The 20,754-nt window shown below is 38.0% G+C and overlaps 1 protein-coding gene across 3 annotated transcripts in view; it reads left to right on the top strand.

The window, feature by feature from the left end:
- Nucleotides 1–20,754, top strand: part of LOC111875639 (filamin-C) — a 146,843-nt gene that overhangs the window by 118,431 nt on the left and 7,658 nt on the right. For all 3 annotated transcript variants that reach the window (XM_023872035.2, XM_023872034.2, XM_023872033.2), the window contains 13 exons: nucleotides 1,525–1,723; nucleotides 2,881–3,063; nucleotides 5,115–5,336; nucleotides 6,914–7,087; nucleotides 8,825–9,064; nucleotides 11,061–11,204; nucleotides 12,229–12,411; nucleotides 13,034–13,303; nucleotides 13,397–13,543; nucleotides 15,053–15,349; nucleotides 16,208–16,346; nucleotides 17,453–17,595; nucleotides 19,270–19,404. In XM_023872035.2, the coding sequence (XP_023727803.1) occupies nucleotides 1,525–1,723; nucleotides 2,881–3,063; nucleotides 5,115–5,336; nucleotides 6,914–7,087; nucleotides 8,825–9,064; nucleotides 11,061–11,204; nucleotides 12,229–12,411; nucleotides 13,034–13,303; nucleotides 13,397–13,543; nucleotides 15,053–15,349; nucleotides 16,208–16,346; nucleotides 17,453–17,595; nucleotides 19,270–19,404 (2,476 nt within the window). The remainder of the gene's footprint in view (nucleotides 1–1,524; nucleotides 1,724–2,880; nucleotides 3,064–5,114; nucleotides 5,337–6,913; nucleotides 7,088–8,824; nucleotides 9,065–11,060; nucleotides 11,205–12,228; nucleotides 12,412–13,033; nucleotides 13,304–13,396; nucleotides 13,544–15,052; nucleotides 15,350–16,207; nucleotides 16,347–17,452; nucleotides 17,596–19,269; nucleotides 19,405–20,754) is intronic.

Below are 20,754 nucleotides of genomic sequence, written 5' to 3'. Positions count from 1 at the left end.
CGCCCCAGAACCACTTTGTCCACCACAAATCCCACTTGACCAGACCCAGGATCGCCGCGGTGAGAAGCCAGTGACTAACTGCTTGAGCTATGGCGCGGCCTTGGCCTTCATCTTACTACTATCTGTAGCTGTATAATGCAGCAGTTTGCTACTTTGCTTTAATTCTCTGAGTTCCCTTTGAAAAAATTCCACTGGCTTATTGGTACAGTCACTGTGTTGGGCTCCCAAATACTGACAAAGTCTGATAGGTTTTAAGCCTTCATTTGAGGGCACCCCATAACGGATTGTATACAGTGGTCTTTGGTGGTCTTCAGAAAGAGTCCATATAAAACCCATCTTGAGATAGCTGTTGCTATATTTCCAAAATTTGTTCTTATTTTGCTGGTGCTGCAGAGTTTCACTGGATGTACCACTTTCACTTTCTTCCTTTTCACTGTGCTTGTTTTGAACTGCTGATCCACTGGTAAACTTTTACCCCCACTGGCACCAGATACCTAAATAAAGACAGCAAAAAATAGCCATCAACATTCATATTTAGCATTTAGCCTGGATGACTAAAATGCGTATGTACAAAAATAACGGCAAAGGTTTTGCAAGAAGAATAATTGCAAACTGAAACAAGATATGCAAGAAATAATCATTCTAAGTCAGTAAAAGTGAAGGAAAATCTTACATGCAATCTAATAAGAAAAAATGGCTGCAGGTTACATGCAGAAAATAGACAGTTTACATCTGCCATTTTTATCGGTGTCAGCAGAGTCAGCAGATCACTAGCACGTTCACATATGCACCTCTGGCTGTTGACTTTGTGGTAGTAAGGCTTGACAGATATGCACAGGGTGTAGCAAGGGGTAGGAATTAGAAGCTCCTGCTGGGCGCACCATGTTCAAAGATGCCTCGCTTGCAGCGATGGATAACAGGAAATAAAGCGCTGGCTGGACCAGCAACACTTGTTGTGAAATCTGGAATAACATCATGGCCCAAAGGTTGGAAACTACTGGCCTAAGTTACTGACAGCATCATTAAATAACCCATAAATCAATAGAACCTACAGACATAAATGGTGTAAGGTTCTTGCTTTGCCCATTATCTTTCAGTTCTTATCCTCAATAGTAACCTGAAATTCTGCACTTCTTTTATTGCCTTTATGTCTGCAGAAATATATAGTGTTAGTGACTAGACACCAAGTAAATGGACTGAAATGGTAAATTGTCCAGCTTGTACTCAGGAGATGCTCACTTCAAATTTGGCCACATCACTGACAATCCTGACCGATGATTTTTGCGGTTTACCTCAGTCCATCCAGGCAGATATTATTGCAACAGTGCCTCTAACCAGGCCATGACCACTTCTTCCCATATCCTTTTAATTTAATATTCACTAATCTCTCTAACATTTGGAACTGCTTTATCTGATAACATTCTTAGATAATCAACAAAAAAAAAAAAAAAACAGATCAGTTCTTCCTTTTTGTATTGAATATTTTACAAAAATTTGTTTAGACTGCATCTTGATATATTTCAGGTTGGCAAACCTGCAACATTCACGGTAGATGCTTCAGAAGCAGGTGAAGGGACATTGGAACTGGTTGTGAGCACAGACAAGACAACAGTGAAGGCAGAAGTAGTTGCCTGTTCCAGAGGTCTATATGATGTTACCTTTGTTCCTCATGAACCAGTACCTCATTTTGTAAATATTTCATTCAATGAGGAGGATGTTCCAGGTCAGTATTTTGTGTACAGAGTATTTTAACACATGTAAAATTGAGTGAAAGTGACAGTTTAAAAAGTCTAGAATTGAGAGGGAAGGGGATAAAATATTTCTGTCGAGTTGGAATTTTACATGACTTAAAATAGTGTGAATTCGAGTAATAAGACCACTTGTGGGATTCATTGTCTGCATTAATTGAGCCCTAGCTGTACTGCACAAAAGATAAATGGCAGAGGTCATATTTAAATTATGATTTATGTTGGAAGCTGCATCACAGGAACTTGAAATTTTGTGTTATACATACAGTGAGCAGCATACAATATGTTAATACTTACAGACTATTTAAGGAATATACAGTATTACTCTGTTATATATGGATGTCACATCTGTTGGTTATATATGTACCGTGAAAGTGTATATTACCTAAAAACATGATGAATATTCATTACAGTCGTTTCTCTTTAGAAAAAGTAAAGTAAAAGTAAAGCTATCCTTGCACCAGGCTGTGAAGGCCCATAGGGTTGTGAGACGTTGAGGGTCCCACATTATCTAGACAATCGGCTCCAAGATGGCGGTAAGGTTGTCAGCCCTATGTGCCGGCCACGCTTTACTCCCCAGGAAAATTATTTAATTAATTCCTGGTACTCATTTCTGTTAGAGGCTGAGTCAACCCCAGGGTCATAGTGTGGCTGGAAGAATTAGGTCAATTGAAAAAAAATCCAATGACCTCATCAGGACTTGAACCCGCGATCTTCCGGCTTTATAACTCTTAAAAATTAATACATATTCCAAGTGCTTATTTCATTATATGTTGCTAATTGAATTGTGGGATATTTAAATTCTGCATATGCTGTACTGAACAGTGGCCCAACTCTGCTGGTATCATGAAACGGTGGTTATGAAATACCATAAACGAAAGGAACACACCATCCTGTTTCCCAGCAGTACAGCAAAGAATTTTTAAGAGGTTAAATCTGTGCCATCAGGATTTTATGAGACTCTTATTATTAAAGAATAACTGTTATATGTGCATAAGAAGCCTACAACACTTAAGTATGAGGACTCACATTCTTCTTTAGTATACTGAGATTACAGAATATATAATAGAAAATTTACTACTGTTGAGAAATATAATTATAATGTTAATGCTGTGATAAATTTTCATTCTAGGTAGTCCATTTAAATGTGAAGTTCTAGAACTGGGAGTAAAAGAAATGCGACATATGCATCGTAAAGAGTCCCGTATGGTTACAGTTCGTGGAGAAGGTTTGAAAGATGTGGTTGTAGGATCCACTGCTTATTTTGACGTGGATCCCAAAGGCATGGATGGTCGCATAGATATGGAAGTTACGGGTGAGTGGAGATTTACTTCTGAACTTTTGTTAACTGCAAGCTATTTCATTAGGGGAGTGAACCATTTCCTTTTTGCAGTGCTCAGAGTTTTCATGTGAAGTGTGGTGTTACATATATTTTCATACTCGTCAAGCTCTGTTACACCTCAATTATGTGAGATGATTTTTTAAGAGTTGGCTCTGCCCCTGTCTTGTGGTAAGTATGAGGAATCTTAAATACCTAAGGCTCCCTAGCCAGTAACATCTATGTTATTCAAGCATTGTGGTTTCCAGTACATGGTAGCACTTGGTGGGGGTAGGGGCAACATGCAGCAAATAGTGCAAAAGTCAGTCAGTCAGTCAGATGCTAAGATACAATTATGAAGACATGGAAATGGCTGTTGGTGAATGGTTGTGAATGCAAGAGCCCAATTTCTACTGTGATGGGAGTTTTGAGCTCATTCCCAGATGGGTGAATATGGTTAGGGTTTATGATGAAATATAATACCTCATTGGAGTAAATGAGATACACTTAACGTTGCAGTGACATCTCATTTAATCATTTAATATTCAGTCTGGATGAGACCAGACAAATGTGGAATGAGATGTCAAGTAGAACATTCATCTTTGTGCAGGAGAAGGCAACCCCATGCTTCAAGATAGCCACACAGTGCTGCACATTGCTGTTGGGCGGAAATGAATCTGGAGGTTATAAAATCAAACCTCTGATGATGTATCACTCAAAAAACCCTTGAGCACCCAAGGATTATTCTAATGGGATTTTACCTGTTGTATGGAAATCATAGATTACAGCAAACTTGCTGAAACCTGTTTTCTAGTGAACTCTTGTGATTAATATCCACATTCAGGGGGTTACTATATTTGGAAGTGACTGAGAGTTCTTCAGTTTGTAATGAAGAACTTTCAAGGAACAGGAGGAAAGTTGCATGCCAGTTATCTCTCCATCACTTCTTCAGAGTTGAGAGCTGCCAGGCCACTGAGTTGGAGCCTTCAGCTTCTGCAAAGGGACATGCCCTGCCTGATTTTACTCCAGTATCTTCACTCCCATCAGCAATCCCTGGATCATCCTCATTTTCTGTAAACTGTGAAATAAATAATGCTAATATTAATAGAAAATTTAAAAGTAAGCAACTATTGTTAAAGTTTTTTCATTATTTTAGAATACATGCCCTATTATAGCATGTTAAAATTAACTCACTTTCATTTCACTTCATATGTCAGTTTCCAGGAATGTATTAATTGGGGCTAACAAAGAATATCTCAACATGCTAAATACTAGGTGATCCAGTGTCAGTATACTCTCCTGAAGGTAGGCATACATCCAGACATATATTCAGTTTAAAACATCACAAATATATGTCACTAATGTTTATGTATGTAATGGGAGATGACCACTCCTGCTGTGATAAGTAAGTATACAAAAATAATCTTACATACAGTTATCTTCAGACATCAAGTGTTTAACCTATTCCATGGTCATCCTCTTTCCTGACTATACAATCCATACTATCTGTACCAAACACTATTCGTAGGTATCAAAATTTTTGCTGTTCTGTGCGCTGCATTTCCCATTACATACTAGAAATCAATAAAACTTTGCCCAGGAAGCAAATCAAGGAAATAGTAGAGGAAGCTTCTGAACATATGCACATTACTACTGGGGTAGCTTCTTTAATTTCAGTTTATATAACATAAAATGTTTGTAATAATACTCATTTTGGTGAAATTCTGTAAAAAAGTATTTATCATTCTAAAAAATGTCATTAAATCATACATGGGTATGTAAAAACAGTATTATAATAATGACAAAACCGTGACAGTTGCACTGGTCCATGTTAATTCTTATTGTGAGAAAGACAATAGATGTTTATAAAAATATGATTATCTAGAAATGGAAAACAGTTTTAGTAAACTGTATACTGCACCCTAAATATATCTGACCTTTAAACAAGTGTGATACAGATTTTAAAGTACTGCATACTTTATGATGATAATTTGAAAGTTATGTTGTGAATGTAAATAAAGATTAATGCATATCATTAATTGTTCTAGGTCCTCATGGTTCCCATGTTCCATGCTATGTAAAGAAACTAGCATCAGGCTTGTATCGAGCAGAATACAGACCTCAACAGGTTGGACTTCATAGTATTATAGTGTTCCATCAGGAACAGCCAATCAGTAAGCAGCCCTTCACTGTAGAAGTGTTTGATCCTCGGCAAGTCAAAATTGTTGAAATGGAAGAAGCATTTTGTCATCGCGCTGCAAGTTTCAAAGGTCTGTTCATGCCAGTCATGTATAAGTTACGGTGTATATTAATGTTGCAAGGTGACAATACCAGAAAGATATTGTAGCATGTAGAGCCATCTAGGCAGTGGCTCAGTAAACATGTTCCTGCAACAATGGATATGCATGCAACAACAGAGGTACTGTTGGAAATTGTGTCTTCTACTCGGTCCATTAAAAGGGGTTACAAGGAGGAAAATTAATGCAAGAATAGTTCATTTGGAAGGGAGCCGTTGTTCAGAGAGAAACTGAGCCCAGAAGCAGAGGAATAGCTATTGTTATAAGCTGTTACCAGGCAACTACTAGTGAAGACACTGTGGACTGTGGACTGGAAAAGAGTTAGCATGATTTTGTAAAGTGCGGAAGCAGTGATAGTATTACAGTATTTGTAGTTACGACCTGTAAGTAGTCAATAAATGAATATCCAATCCAAAACCCTGTTTATAGTCATGCACACACACACACGACAATATGGATGCAAGTTATTTAACAAGACAGATTAATTTAACAGTTAATGAATATGTACTGTCTATAATTTCTGTTATGTTCTTAAAAAACCAGTAAGAGTTGTTCTGGTTCCATTTCCCCTGAACCAGGTGTGACTGTTACTTTCATCCTGTTCACTGCATTCATTGTAACAAATAATAATATAGACAAAGTACTGATTAGACATTCAGCAATTGAGATTTACAGACCTCAAGAAAATATGACTCCAGGCAGAATTATTCCACAACATGCTCATCAAATTTGGTGTATTCATGAAACTAGTTAAGCTAATTAAAGCATGTTTAAATGAAACTTATAATAAAGTCTCTGTAGGTAAATATTTGTCTGATTCATTTCATGTTCAGCATGAACGTCAATAAGAAGATTCTTTATTAGCACTGATCTTCAATTTATGTTTAGAACTGTCACTGTGAAGGTCCAGAAATTCAGGAGATATTGGAATTGAATGTAATACATTAGCTTCTCTATGTGATATCAGTGTAAACACAATAAAGACAAATGACATTAACTCCTGAGACACTACTAAAGAGGCTGGTCTAGTTACAAGCTCAGAGAACACTAAGCATATGCCCATTCTTTATGGCCTGAATGCATTACAAAATCTTAATATCACAGTATGTAAATGTAGCAGAGTTCAGATATTTGGGAATGTTGGTAACAATTCAAAATTATATTCACTGAAATGTTAAGAGCATATTATGTTCAGATAATTCTAATTACCATTAAATTCAGAATCTTTTATGTTCCTGTCTTGTGTCTAAAAGCATAACTAAAAAACATAAAACTATAATTTTACTTGTTGTTTTGTATGGGTGTGTAACTTAATCTCTCAAAATAATGGAAGAATACAGACTGAAGTTGTTTGTTTTGAATGCAGTGTTGATGAGAATATTTGGAAGTAAGAGGGAGGAAATGACAGGAGGAGGATGAACAGAGGAAATTATTTTCTGAACTTAGGAAATTCTTCCTGTGTTGAAATTTCACTCAATTTTACTGTAGAACTAAAACAAAGATCTGAATCCTTGTAAGTGCTATCATAATCGGAGGAGATTTGCCTGCAGTGGATGTGTCAGGAGCAGGACGAGGAGTGCTGTCAGCAAGTGTGAGGGCTGCTGGACAGGAAGTCAAACATGCTGTACATGAATTGGATGCAGGACAGTACCAAGTGGTCTATCATCCTAAGCTTGCTGTTCCACACAGAATTGATCTCAAATATAATGGCTTACATACAGCAGGTAACAGATATCTTCTTTTTTTGGCAATGATTTGTTTTATTCTGATACAAGTCAGGCTGGCCCACTATTTCATGGAATTTGCATTAATATATTATGATTTGATACTGACAGAGACAGCCCACTGTTTGGTAATGACTCGATAAACACGTTTCTATAGCAACAAATTAACATGCAACAATAGTGTAGTTCTTTGGAAGTGGTGTATATGTAGTCCATGCTGAGGTTATGTAACAAGGGCACCAGCTGAGTTGACAGTCAGTCATGAGTTGAGAGCTAGTTGCCATTATGAGTCAGTTTGGTCAAAGGATGGCAATGACGTGAGCAGAAAAGGCCATTGTTGAGGTGTGTCATGAATGAAGACAAACTGAAAGGACTTGGTGTGTTCTGTAGTGAGAAGTTGAGTCTGTGAATTAGTGAGAGCACAACAATTACTTGTAGTTACGGTTTATAAGAGTTCAAGGAATCCAATTACCAATCCAAACCTCATATGTAGTCACTAACATGTGACAGTATAATACACTGTATGCTCTGATTAAACACTGCAGAGAGAAACTAGTAGAAATTAGAAATTACTAATTGTATACCTTAGGAAACTGTCTGCATAACTTCAATTAGTATAGATATCCAGAGTGAAAGCTGTTAGAGATAAATTCAGAGAACTTGAACCTTGCCATATTTGTAACTTCTAGCCCACAAAGAATGATTCATACAGAATTTATATTGCCAATTCCAGTTTAAGATGCCTGTTCTAATGGTTAATCACTTGCTATCAGGTGGAAAAGTAAACATGGATTTTGCAAGATCTCATGTTGGTATTTTTCATGATAGGTGATTAGGGAGCTATATACAGTGGCTTCCAATAAAAAATTACTTGGTTCAGAGGTTATTAGTCAGAACAGAGAGACATGTGGACATGAAGAGGGACATATGCTTATAGTAATACAGATGTAATATAAATTTAATCAAATTTAAATGACAGTATTTTGTAGAACGGTTACAGAAAGAGCTTTAGTACATCAAATATAAAGCATCTTGATATGTTGTCAAAAATTTTACTAGATTTATTTTCTTTATTTTCAACCAGATCTAGTGCAGCTCAGTCAACAGTGACTGATGAAATGCTGTATGACTGAGGTTTGATTCTTGCCATGGACAGGGATTTTTCTCTCAGCACATTGTCGAGATTAGCTCTGGGGCCCACCAAGTCTCCTATATAATTTTTTTTTAATTTGCTTAGGGGGGGGAGTCCAACTGGGTCCACTTGGCACGGAGGCCACTGATTGGCCTATTGTAGCCTGCCCCTGGTGATTACGACGATGGAGAATTTGGTGAAATGAAGATTGGCAGGGGAAACCGAAGTACTCTGAGAAAACCCGCCCCAGTGCCACTTTGTCCACCACAAATCCCACTTGACCAGACCCGGGCCACCGCGGTGGGAAACCAGCGACTAACCGCTTGAGCTATGGCGCAGCCTAAGTCTCCTATATAGGTACCAAGGAAATATTTTTAATGGGGTAAAAGCAGCTGAAGCTGACCATTCACCTCCATCTATTGCTGAGATTAAGAATGAATGGGGATATACCTTCACTTTCCATATGTGTTACAGTTAGTGCTTATTTAATTGTAGGAACAAGTTCTTTTATAAGAGTACTGTACTTTAGTCTAAGATTCTGTCATTAAAATGGATGATAGTGTAGCACATATGAGTCAAGTAATATAAATGCACTTGCTTTCCAGGGTGTCCATTTGAAGTGTCTGTGAAGAATCCAGCAGTTGGACAAGATGTCATAGCCACAGGACTTGGTCTGTACCAATCACGTGCAGGGAAAGTAACAAGCTTTGTCATTGAGACATTGGGTCACCCAACAAAAGAGTTTGATGTGGTTATTACAGGTCCTCAGGGCTCTGCTGTGCCTGTAAGGTGCTATCAGCAGAAAGATGGAAACTTGTTGGCTGAATTTACAGCTCACACTGCAGGTACTGTTCTTGTAATATGTAACTCATATGTGGGTGCAAATCTCAATGTTTTTAAACTAAATCAAGAAAAATATCTAGATTTTGATTTAAACTTTAATTTTCAATCTCACACTTCAAGAATTGTCAAATAACTGCACTTACTTTGCACAGTAACATGCATACTGCCCAGTCCATACAATCTTTAAAGTTGGCAGTGCTAGCATGAATAATATTGTGTTTAAGCATCCTGTTGCATTAATGTAGCATTTATTTCATACAATATATTTGTCTACAATGCAACTTCTTATTGTCCCCTACAGTCAAGGGGGCACACGTGAGTATAAAGAAGTAAACTAACATAGAAAAACACTAAATATAGCCAAACTGACAATAATAGTAAAATGTTCTTTGCATACTGCAGATGGTAACTACAGCAACATACTTGGGAACTACACAATAACACACAAACACCCATGCCACTGCACAAATAAATCCAATCAAGGAGACCTCAGACAGTGTCGATTGTATCATTGGACAATGCCTCAAGCAAAATATTGAAATTTTAACTAAATTTTAAAGAGTTTTATTGATTTTAATTAAATGCCATTTATTTTAAATTAAAAGATATCACATTCACATGTGATATGAGAAGTTGGACATACCATGCAGTGCAACAATTACAGCAAATTAGAGGCACCTGATGATGGCCGTGTACAGCTGAAACACGTTGTGAGAAGAAAGGGGACAATAATAAGTTGCATTCTAGATGGAAATATATTGTATAAACTAGCATGAATAAACTTACAACAGAGTCTCTATTCTTTTTGCCAATGGCAAATATGGACATAGCCTTAGAAGATAATTTTTTTAAATTCAATTATTAAAAAAATTCATTGAAAAATATTCTGATATCAAGAAGAAAATAAGCACACTGTAATGCATTGTGGAAGTGACTAGTGTTCTAAATTGTGATTGTACTGAAAACAATTGGTCTAGTAGAGAAAATTCTCATCTCAGTCTTGTTTCAAATTGAAAAAATCATTCTCACATGTGTTTTATTATTTAGATAAATTAATGTTTTACATTAGACACTGGAAGAAATATTGTTAAGTAGTTAGGAGTAATAAACCCGGCGGAGGTCGTGGAATTTGTAAGGGCGGAAAAATTCAGGGAACAAGTCCTCCAGGAGGGACTTTAAGCCGTGTGTCCTGTGTCTTAGATTTACGGCATGTAAAAGATCCTCATGTCTCAAGGAGACCTCTGAGCAAAATTAGGCAAAAGTTTCCCGCCCAAGTAGTTTCCAGTTCCTCCGGTAGATGGGGAAGTATCGGGGACCACTGCCAGAGAGGTGGCCGACCTCGCTGGCAGAACGGGGCTGATAGCGAGCACCAGTACTGGAAGGGCATGGCGACAGTAGAAATTAAAAAGGGGGACACACAATAGATCAACAACTGGTCGCAGTGCATNAATAATAATAATAATAATAATAATAATAATAATAATAATAATAATAGTAGTAATAAGAAGAGAACTTGCTGGATGGAACTTATAAGCACAGACAAGATAGTTCTGCATTCATGTCTCTGGCTTACATTCATATGGACCCTGAATTGAATTTCAGTACTACTATACAAAGGGAACAGGTACCTTTTAATTTTGCTATGTCCTGTTTTGTTAAACATATATCTCTGATTGGCCAATATGTTTCAAAAGTATCATTTTATACTTCCATAAGAACTCTCAAATTTAATTTCATCAGAATGTGCAAATATGATATGCATATCCATTTGGAATCCAAATTTTAGGGTTTATATAAAATATTACATTAAATTGCATATTACTGACAAAAATATAACTTCATTAATGGAGTTTAGTAAGGGTAACTGCTATTAACTATAATGAAAATTTATTTGTTCACCTACAGTAACCTTGAGACTCAGCTTGAGCTGTTTGCCAAGTTATTTAATTCAGGAATATGTTGTGTTGCAAGGGCTCACGATTTCCACAATTTATTTAGGAACATACAAAATTGATGTGACACAAGGTTCGAGGGCTGTTCGTGGTTCTCCATATTACTGCCAAGTTTTTGATGCATCCAAAGTGAAGATAGAAGATGTGGGGTCAAAATCAGTTGCTGTTAATGAGAAGATTGCCTTCAGGCGTAAGTACTTTAAAATGTAGATGCAAACACGTTTCCAAAACTTTTTATATAAATAGGAAGCATTATCTACATAAGCATAAGGTAAGTGGAATTTTGTAAAATACTGTTGGATTAAGTTCTTAATTTCATGAAATTTTTAGTCAAGATTGTTGGTCATGCATTTTACGAAACAGGTAAAGGAAGACAAAAATGGTCATAAATGATCTTTTAGATGATCAAGTGAACTCTGAGTATGTACTTTATTATACAGTAATATATGTTTTATATGCACATTCAAGATCACTTCCTGGACTTTGGCCAAAATAGAAATGAAGATTAAAATAGTAAAGATAGTATAAAAGTACTGTTCATTGGGCAGTTAATTAATTAATTCGCTAGTGGGGGCTGGAGTCCTACTGGGTCCACTCAGCACAGCAGCCACTGATTGGCCTATTGTAGCCTGCAGGTGATTATGATGATGGAGAATTTGGTGGAATGAAGATTGGCAGGGGAAACCAAAGTGTGGACACAGTTTCATTTTATATCTCCTTGTTTTCTCTTTGCTTATTATCTTTTTAATTAAATTTATTGATATTATAACTATCAGTGACTAAATACCCTTTTTATTATTTTTACCTAAAGTGACAGTACATACTGATGCTTGAAATTGGAATTTTTCCTTTATATTGCACCATTCCTATATAGTTTATGTCCTTGTTTCCAGTCACTTGCAGGTTCTTTTTTCATGTAGCCATTCACAGGAAGCTAATGATCTTTTAATTTTGTCGACATTTGATAAACTAGAGTTTTTATGACACTGAACTCCTTCACATTTGCTTAAATACTATACTTGTAATTTTTTTTTTTTGCTTGCTTCAATTTCGATTTTGTATTCAAGTCTGACATCTGTTAATGGTTTTCAATTTATGTACTAAATTTATTTCAAGCTCTATTATAAAAAGCACACAATAGTGCCCAAAGAAACTGAGGCACTGAAGGAAAGTAACCTATATGTAATGTGAATCTCTGATTTATTTTGTTTCAGTTCAGCGCAGAGAAGCTGGGTTTGCTGAGTTGGATGTAACAGTGACTAGTCCTTTGGGCCAAGATTTACCCCTCGAAGTTAAGAGCTGTGGAAACGACAAGGACTGTGACTTAATTGAGTTCTGCCCAAGTTTACCTGGAAATTACCGCTTCAAAATGACATATGGAGGAGAAGAGATTTTGGGTATATTAGGAAGAAAGTCATATTTCTGTCCTGAAGATGGAGGCAGCAGGTTCCTCTGAAATGCTAGTAACCAGATATAAAAGTGTATGCTTTAATGACCCAGAAGACCACAGTCTTAATTTCCACCACTGAGAAAACCTCACATCTTGTCTAGGTCACATGTATTGGCTTTAAGTAATCTTAAGATCAGATTCATTCAGATGATAATAGTAACTCAGCTGCGAATTAATGCTTCATTTTTTTTTTGTGGGAGTGAAAGGTTAAGTTCTGCATTCACAAGACTCTATCCTGAGCCAGATTAATCTAGTCGACACCCTCTCAGTTCTGGTTTTCTGGGTAAAGATCTTCACATCTGAAATCATTATTCTGAGTTTTGTCAGTAGTAAGTATTCAAACTGTCTGCCTTCATTTTCAGTACATTTTCTAGTAAGCATGTCATCTTCCACAAACAACTGCCAATACTCTCTTAATGTAATGTGTTCAAAAATAGCATGTGCATTTCATGAAATAAACTAAAAAACTTGGTTCATCACCATTACAGAACTCTACATTCCTGTATTTGAACTATGAAATACCTTGTGAAGATATGTTCAATAGTGCTGTATTTTATTTCTTCATGTAGGTTCACCATTAACATTTACTGTTGAAGATTCAGGGGTAGCGAATGCAAGTGGTGATGGCTTATTTTGTGGCCAAGTAGGAAGTCCTAGTACCTTCAAGGTTGTGGGACCTGGTCTACCAGGGAAGCCGACTGTTCATGTGGATGGACCAGACCATGTGGCTACCTGTAGCATAGAAAGAGAGGCTGATGGAATATATGTAGTCACTTACACTCCTTTGGAAGTTGGGGTTTATGATGTCAGGGTAGACTGGGATGACAGCCCTATACCAGGTAAGCACAGTTATTCCAGATTGTTACGCTAAAATTTTAAAGATACAAGTTCAAGTAATTTCATATGATTAAATAATTCAAAATCTGTTTAAGGATCCCCATTCCATCCGAAGATTGTAGACCCACTTAAGGTGCGGGTTATAGGAGGTTGGGAATCATTCACAGACTCAGAAGGTCGATTAGAGCTGGCAGTTCATAACACTAAGAAGATCAGTTTTGACACTTCAGAAGCTGGTCCAGGTAGAGTATTACATCGATGCTTGTCATGTATTTACAGCATGCCATGTTATAACTTCCTGCTTATATGACTGTTCTGACATATGATATGCTTTTGACATCAGTGAAGTGTAGCAGTTGTAGTGTTGCATGAATTGTATATCTCAAACCTAAGACTCTAATGCAGTCACTAAAAGAAATACAGGGTGCATGAAAATGATGTCAGGATTCCAAACACCTGCAACTCAGAAATGAAAACACATATGACACCAATTCGAGGGGTATATTTAAATGTGATAAACAATCTGTATACCTTCCCAAACCCAAATTTCATAACTTTCTATTTTTGCATATATGCAGTAAAGGTCATTTACAATCATACGAAAGTTTAAAAACACAACAATATACACAAGGAAAGTAAATTGTGATAGACACAACCAAATTATATGAAGGTAAGTCAGTAAGTAAGTTACAAATGGATATAGAACTTAAACAAATAAGAGTACTGATTTGAAAAATGCTTTTATTTCTCAACCTAATCTCCCTGTACACTGAGGCACTTGTCCCATCATTTCACAAGCCCCTGAAAACCAGCAGCATAAAATTCTTTGGGCTGCTGTTGGAACCAGGCATGTTCACATGGCATGATCTACCTCATAATGCATGACAGGTTAGGTTTTCACAAAGTCTGTGCACGATGGGTGCCGCACATGCTGACCCCACAACAGATTTTCAGATCAGTACTCTTTATTTGTTTAAGTTCTATACCCATTTGTAACTTACTTATTGACTTACATATGTAATTATGNTGTCACAGGTGATGAGTCTTGGGTTCACCATTACCAGCCCGAGACAAAGCGTGCATCAATGCAGTGAAAACATTCTGCATTGCCTGCCAAAAAAATGTTCAAGGTNGTGACACCATCCTCCAGGAAAGCGATGCTCACAGTCTTCTGGGATCACGAAAGCATACTGCTCACTGCATTCCAGCCTCAAGGAACAACTGTAAATGCCAACTTCTACTGTAACGTCCTCAGGAAACTTTGTAAGGCCATTCAGCGGAAGCGACCAGGAGTCTGGTGTGTTGCTCTTGCATGATGTGCGTCCCCAACTGCCAGCAAGACAAATGAGATGCATTGAAATCTCAAGTGGGAAGTCCTCAAGCATCCTCCATATAGCCCCGACCTTGCTCCAAGTGACTTCCATTTGTTCGGCCCTCTTCGGCTGAACATTTTCCCAATGATGAAGCTGTAGAAAGGAAAGTCACCGCCTGGTTCTNCATGTTCACATGGCATGATCTACCTCATAATGCATGACAGGTTAGGTTTTCACAAAGTCTGTGCACGATGGGTGCCGCACATGCTGACCCCACAACAGATTTTCAGATCAGTACTCTTTATTTGTTTAAGTTCTATACCCATTTGTAACTTACTTATTGACTTACCTACGTACATATGTGATTCTGTTTCTTTTCTCTTTGCCCATAGATTTGTATAGTTAATTCTTTTCACATCCTTGCCTCCTGCTACACAGGCCAGCTGACTGCAGAATGTCGTGGTCCTTCTGGAAACTCTGTGCCCATTGCTGTTGAACCAACCTCAGGATCACGAGTGCGTTTGTTACTGACTCCACGAACCTCAGGAGAGCACTTGATATATCTTCAATATGGTGGCTTTCCTCTCCCTCGTTCTCCACTTCTGGGACTTGCAGATGGAGGCTTGGGGGCTTCCAGTGGCCCAGTACGAGTTGTACTGACCGGAAGAGGACTTGCAGGAGCAAGATGCCATGAAGAGGCAGAATTTACCATTGACGGATCACAAGCTGGACCAGGTACAGTTCATTGGAAGCTCTAGCATCCCCAGTGCACTCACACATCAACTAACTTGTATGTCATGAAATATTAATCAGTGCCTCTGTGTCACATACTTTGTTCTGCAATGTCTGGTAATTAATATTCAAATATTTCCTGAATTTTCAGTGCTATCAGTACAGTTTATTACATAGCTTTGTAATACCATCATAGTTTCTTGACCAAGTGAACAGTTACAGTCCACGATACCAACTGGTTTTATCAAATATTTTTTTTCTTGTAATATTTTTTTTTACTTTTTATCCTGTGTATATCATTAATGGGAGCTGGGATAGTGCAGTCGGTACAGTGACTGGCTATGGGTTGGACGACTGAGGAGTCAGAGTTTGAGTCCCAGTAAGGTCAAGAATATTCTCTTCTCCACGTTGTCTAGACCAGCTCTGGGTCACCCAGCTTCCTACACAATGGGTAACGGGGGCTCTTTCACCAGGGATAAAGCAGCTGGGGCGTGAAGCTGATCACTCGCCTCCAACTAGTGCCAAGGCCAAGAAAATGTGGACCTATACATACACTTCCTCATATGTTTCAACGCATAATGCTTAATTAGTTAAGCACAGGGATAACTTAATTTATGACAGTATTATTGCAAGATATGTTATGCCTATTCATTAGAGATTTCATTTTGAGGAAGGTTCATTATAGTGCCCTGTAATTACACATTTCTTTATACAAAAATCAGTTTTATATGCTTATTCACTTAAATGCACACCTGAGAATGTTTTCTGGAAATATTATGAGCTATTCTAAGGTCTGAGTAAAATTTAAATACTGGTCTTTGAATTACAGTTCGCTGTTCTCTACCATGATTTTTCTTCTAGGTTTGCCAGAAGTAACTTTAACGGGCATGAAAACTGACATTAAAGTTCAGTTGCAGAACCTGGGTAACAGTACATACCGAGCCACCTACACACCAACCATACCAGGAGCTTATCTTTTGAATGTAATGTGGTCAGATAGGTGAGTGAATTGTAATGTTACATAAAAAATTATTGCTTTGGTCTTCCATTTAATTTGAATGTTTCTAAGTTCTAGCAGGTAAACTGATTTTAATGTCCTTTAAAACCCCATACACTCCACGTAGAAGTATGATATTTTTACACAAACCTCAGTCAAGAGTACAGCACATTTTGGTATTATGACATTGTTTTCTGCATGATAAGTCAGGGACTGTCCATTGCAGCTCACAGTCTCATGTCAGTGGACCTCTCTGAAAGTCTTCCTTTCAGTTCAGTGCTCACATCTTGACAGCATTTTTTTCAACATTGACAAAGCCCAATGGGTGAAATTTTATTCACGTGTTCTTGTGAAAAGTTACTTATGAGTTTATCACATTCTGCCTAAACTGGAGCTGCTTGTTGTACATATGCTATGTACTGGTTTACTAAATTGATTATACAATACAGAACTGTTTTCTGTTCACACATTACTAAGGTATTAGAAAATATATTTTTTATGGCTGTCTTGCACCATCATATTCACACTTTTGAATCTGCTGTATACATGTCCCTATCACACCACTAAGAATTCTCATTTTAATACTCTTTCACAGTTGCTCAACAACATACCTATTGCATAATGAGGACACCATTATTTCTCGACACTGATCATCGATTTTCTGTAATTTTTACAATTGTGATGGCCAATTTAAAATCAAGTTTCAGTCAGTCAAACTGTTCTCTTAGGTATTAATATTACATTCAAAGTAATTTATATAAAGCATGTCATTTATTTACTGTGATGTGTTGACATTAAAAGCCTGTCATTACACTTCAATAACTGTTCTGCTACTTCCCCAAGAAACATTGAAGTCACCCCTTATTTAATTTACAATTAATACTGCCAAACAGTAGCGCAAAACTTACTGCTCTTCAACGCGGTATTGGGCCACTGACATAAACTGTATGTAGAAATACTTTCTCTTTATAAATGTCAAAAGAATTTATGCATACAGAATATTTCTTGCAACATTTTAATTCTTCTTGCCTATTACTCCTCCTTATGCCATTTGTACCTGCTGTACTCTTACAAAATATCAAATTTAAAATTGTGCACTATATCTGCAGGCAAGTGAAGGGCTGCCCCCTGAAAGTTGCAGTAACAGCAGTAGCTGATGCAGGCAGAGTTGTTTGCTCTGGGGATGGACTTCGTGTTGGTACAGTAGGCAAGGAAATACGAAGCTTCATTGATACAAGACGTGCTGGCCCAGGTATTTAAGTCTGTGCTTACTGTATAGCATTCAACCCTTTCTGTGCTTCTTTTTCTCTAATTTTTAATAAATCTGCTTCAAACAACACATATGACATAGGGGGTTTTTGTGTGTGCATGTGTGTGTTGGGATGGGGCCATGGATGGTCTTAAATATTATTTAAAGAAAATATCTCATACCACATTTAAAATACATTAAAATTCTTGGAATCAAGTTTTTTAGTATGATAAAGGTAAAGTCCCTGTGCTTGCTTAATTATGTACTATGCCAAGGAGACATGGAAGAGTGGAGGTATAGATAGCTCCACCTTGATATCAGCAATAGATGGTGAGTTGTGAGCTTCTTGGCCCAGCCCTGGGGGGAAATTTCCCCAAGTACCCATCAGACAGGCGGCTAGGTGGGCCTAAGAGCTCATCTGGATGCTGTGGAGAAGAGAAAAAAATCTTACCCTTGCTGGAAACAGAATTCTGGCCATCCAGCCCACAGTCTGTCACTCATGAGTAACCAAAGAGTTAAGGAGACACTAATCAAGTAATTCTTTCCCTTCTGGAAACTGCTGGTCTTCAAGTTCTTACTCAGTATATCAGAGACTTTTCTATGTTCAGCATCAGGTCTTCAAGCAAAAATTATCATTCTGCCAGATGCGCCTCAGCTGCTAATGTTATTTGTAGGATATAAATACTTTCTTAATTATTAAAATATTGTCAAAGTTAGGGGTGATTATACATGGGGTATGGATTGGTGATTGGATTTATTGGTCACTTTTGCACACAACTCTTAAGTACAAGTAATTACAGCATTATCGCTGATCTACACACTTTACAAATCACTATATGCTAAGTCTTCTCCAGCCTGCAGTATCCTCACTAGCTGTTGGTTGATAACAGCTCTCAGCAAAGGAAATTCGTCAGCTTCTGTGCTCATGTTGTTACTGTCCGATGAATATCGCACAACTGAACTGCCATCTGAACTATAGCGCCATCTCTTCTCAGCCTCCCTTGCAGAACTCAGCTGCTTCATTGCTCCCACTGTCCTGGTTATAACTTCTTGCCAATGGATGGACATCTGTCTCATAAACAAAGAAACATTTCTAATCATAAATATTTCCCACCTTTTTATCTGTTCGAATTTATACCTCTCTAATGGTGGGCTGGACGAAAAAACGGTAAAAGGTAGAGCTATCCCTATAACAGGCCGTGAAGGCCCATAGGGTTGTGAGATGTTGAGGCCCTCACATATTCTCTAGACAGTCGGTTCACAGATGGTGGTAGGGTTGTCAGCCTTACATGCCGGCTGTCCTTTACTCCAGAAAGATTCCTGGTACCACTTCTGTTAGAGGCTGAGTCAAGTGTAGTGCAGATGGAAGGATTAGGTAAGTAGGGGACCAAGATGTAATAATTGGGGAGGGGGTTATTCCTGGATTTATCATTTTATTTTCTGACTTCTGCACAGCTGCTTTAGAAGAGTACAGTCTTTTGGGATGTAATGCTGTGTAGGCCAGTAGAAGTGCACTGACTTTTGGAGGAACTTAATGCCTGCATCTTCAGGGTCAAAGAGTAAGCCCAGCAAGAGCATGCAGCTGGCATTGGGAGCACCCAGAAGATAGTACTCTTCACATTGTGAAAACTTCAAATAATAATAAAAAAAGTCTGTGAAAACAATCTTACCTTCCAGGTGAGCTGACAGCCCATTGTGTTGGGCCACACAAAGTGGCATACTGTGAACTCTACGATCATGGTGATGGCACTTTTACTCTCAATGTAAAACCACAAGAAGCAGGACGGCATGCTCTTACAATCAAATATGATGGTGAGTGTCATCTCCCTTCAGCTCTCGGTGTATGTATACTGAATTTCCCTTAACTTAGCACATAGAAATNAAAAAACATTTCAAGCAAAATTATAGAGAAAGAATAAAACACTTTATACCCAGTACACCTTTCCTATAAGTCATAAAGTTTTTGAGATAATTAAGTAAGAACTGTTGTCCTGCATTCACTTCCTAACTTGTAAATTCAACAGTCATTAATGTTTATGAATGCATGCAAAGATTATTGAAGTCTCATTCTTGGTAATAATTACATGAAGTTTCCTCCCACCTGAATTTACAGGTTTACCATGAATGTAACGCATGTGAAGCCTCTCCTTTCAGGTGTTGGTTGCCTTCTGATGATGGCCATCATTGGCCAAAATATGTAAAGGTTTTATTTTATTTTTATTATTAAAAAACTGTTGCATTTGATGGAATTTAACCCCAATTTTACTTATGATATAGGATGATGCAACGTCCAAGAGCGCTCAAATCAGTGGACGGTCTACCAGAATGAGGGGGGGGGGGCATGCAGGTTCTTGATCAGTAGTGCACTGTCCAAAACTGATCAGACAATCTAACCTAACCTAAGAGAGTCAATGCAGAACAGTGGACAGCCTACTGGAATCTGGGGGGCGGGGGCAGAAAATTGTGCAGGATGCTGTTTAGTAGTGTACTGTGCAAACCTAACCTCAGAGCCCAACCTACCATTAACCCAATCCATGCAAGTCAGTGAATGCTCTCTTGGAATGGTGGGTTAATGTGTGGGATGTTGCGCAGTAGTGTATTGTGCAAACATAATCTCACATCCTAACATAACCCAAACACATCCATATGAAATGGCGGATGGGCTGCTGGAATCCAGGGGGGGGCAGTGTGCAGGATGCCAAGTAGTGCACTGAAAAAACCTAACCTTAGACCTAACTAAAATTAACCCAATCCACATGAATCTCTGGATGGCCTCCCAGAATCAGGTGGGAATATGTTGGAATGTGAAGGAAGTTGTGTACTGCACAACCTTACTCAAGCCACTCAAATAGGTGGACGTTTGAACTCAATGCGACTGGGGGGATTAATGTGAAGAATGTTGAGCAGTACTGTTCTATAGACATAATCTGTTATCCTAACCTAATCCAATCCATGCAGAATAGTGGATGGACTGCTGGAATCCAGTGGTAGCAAAGGATCAGGATGTTCCACAAGAGTGTACTGTGCAATCCTAACAGGGCATCCTAACCTAATCAAACGCAACACAGTACCATGTGATGGTTGACAGCCTGTTGCGCAATAATGTATTGTGTATAACAATAGACAGTCTACTGAAATGTGGGGGGGGGGGAATGGACCAGT

This window comes from Cryptotermes secundus, unplaced genomic scaffold, assembly GCF_002891405.2.
Source record: "Cryptotermes secundus unplaced genomic scaffold, Csec_1.0 scaffold297, whole genome shotgun sequence".
Lineage (NCBI taxonomy): Eukaryota > Metazoa > Arthropoda > Insecta > Blattodea > Kalotermitidae > Cryptotermes > Cryptotermes secundus.
Note: the sequence above shows the minus strand (reverse complement) of the source record. Positions and strands in the feature narration are given on the sequence as shown.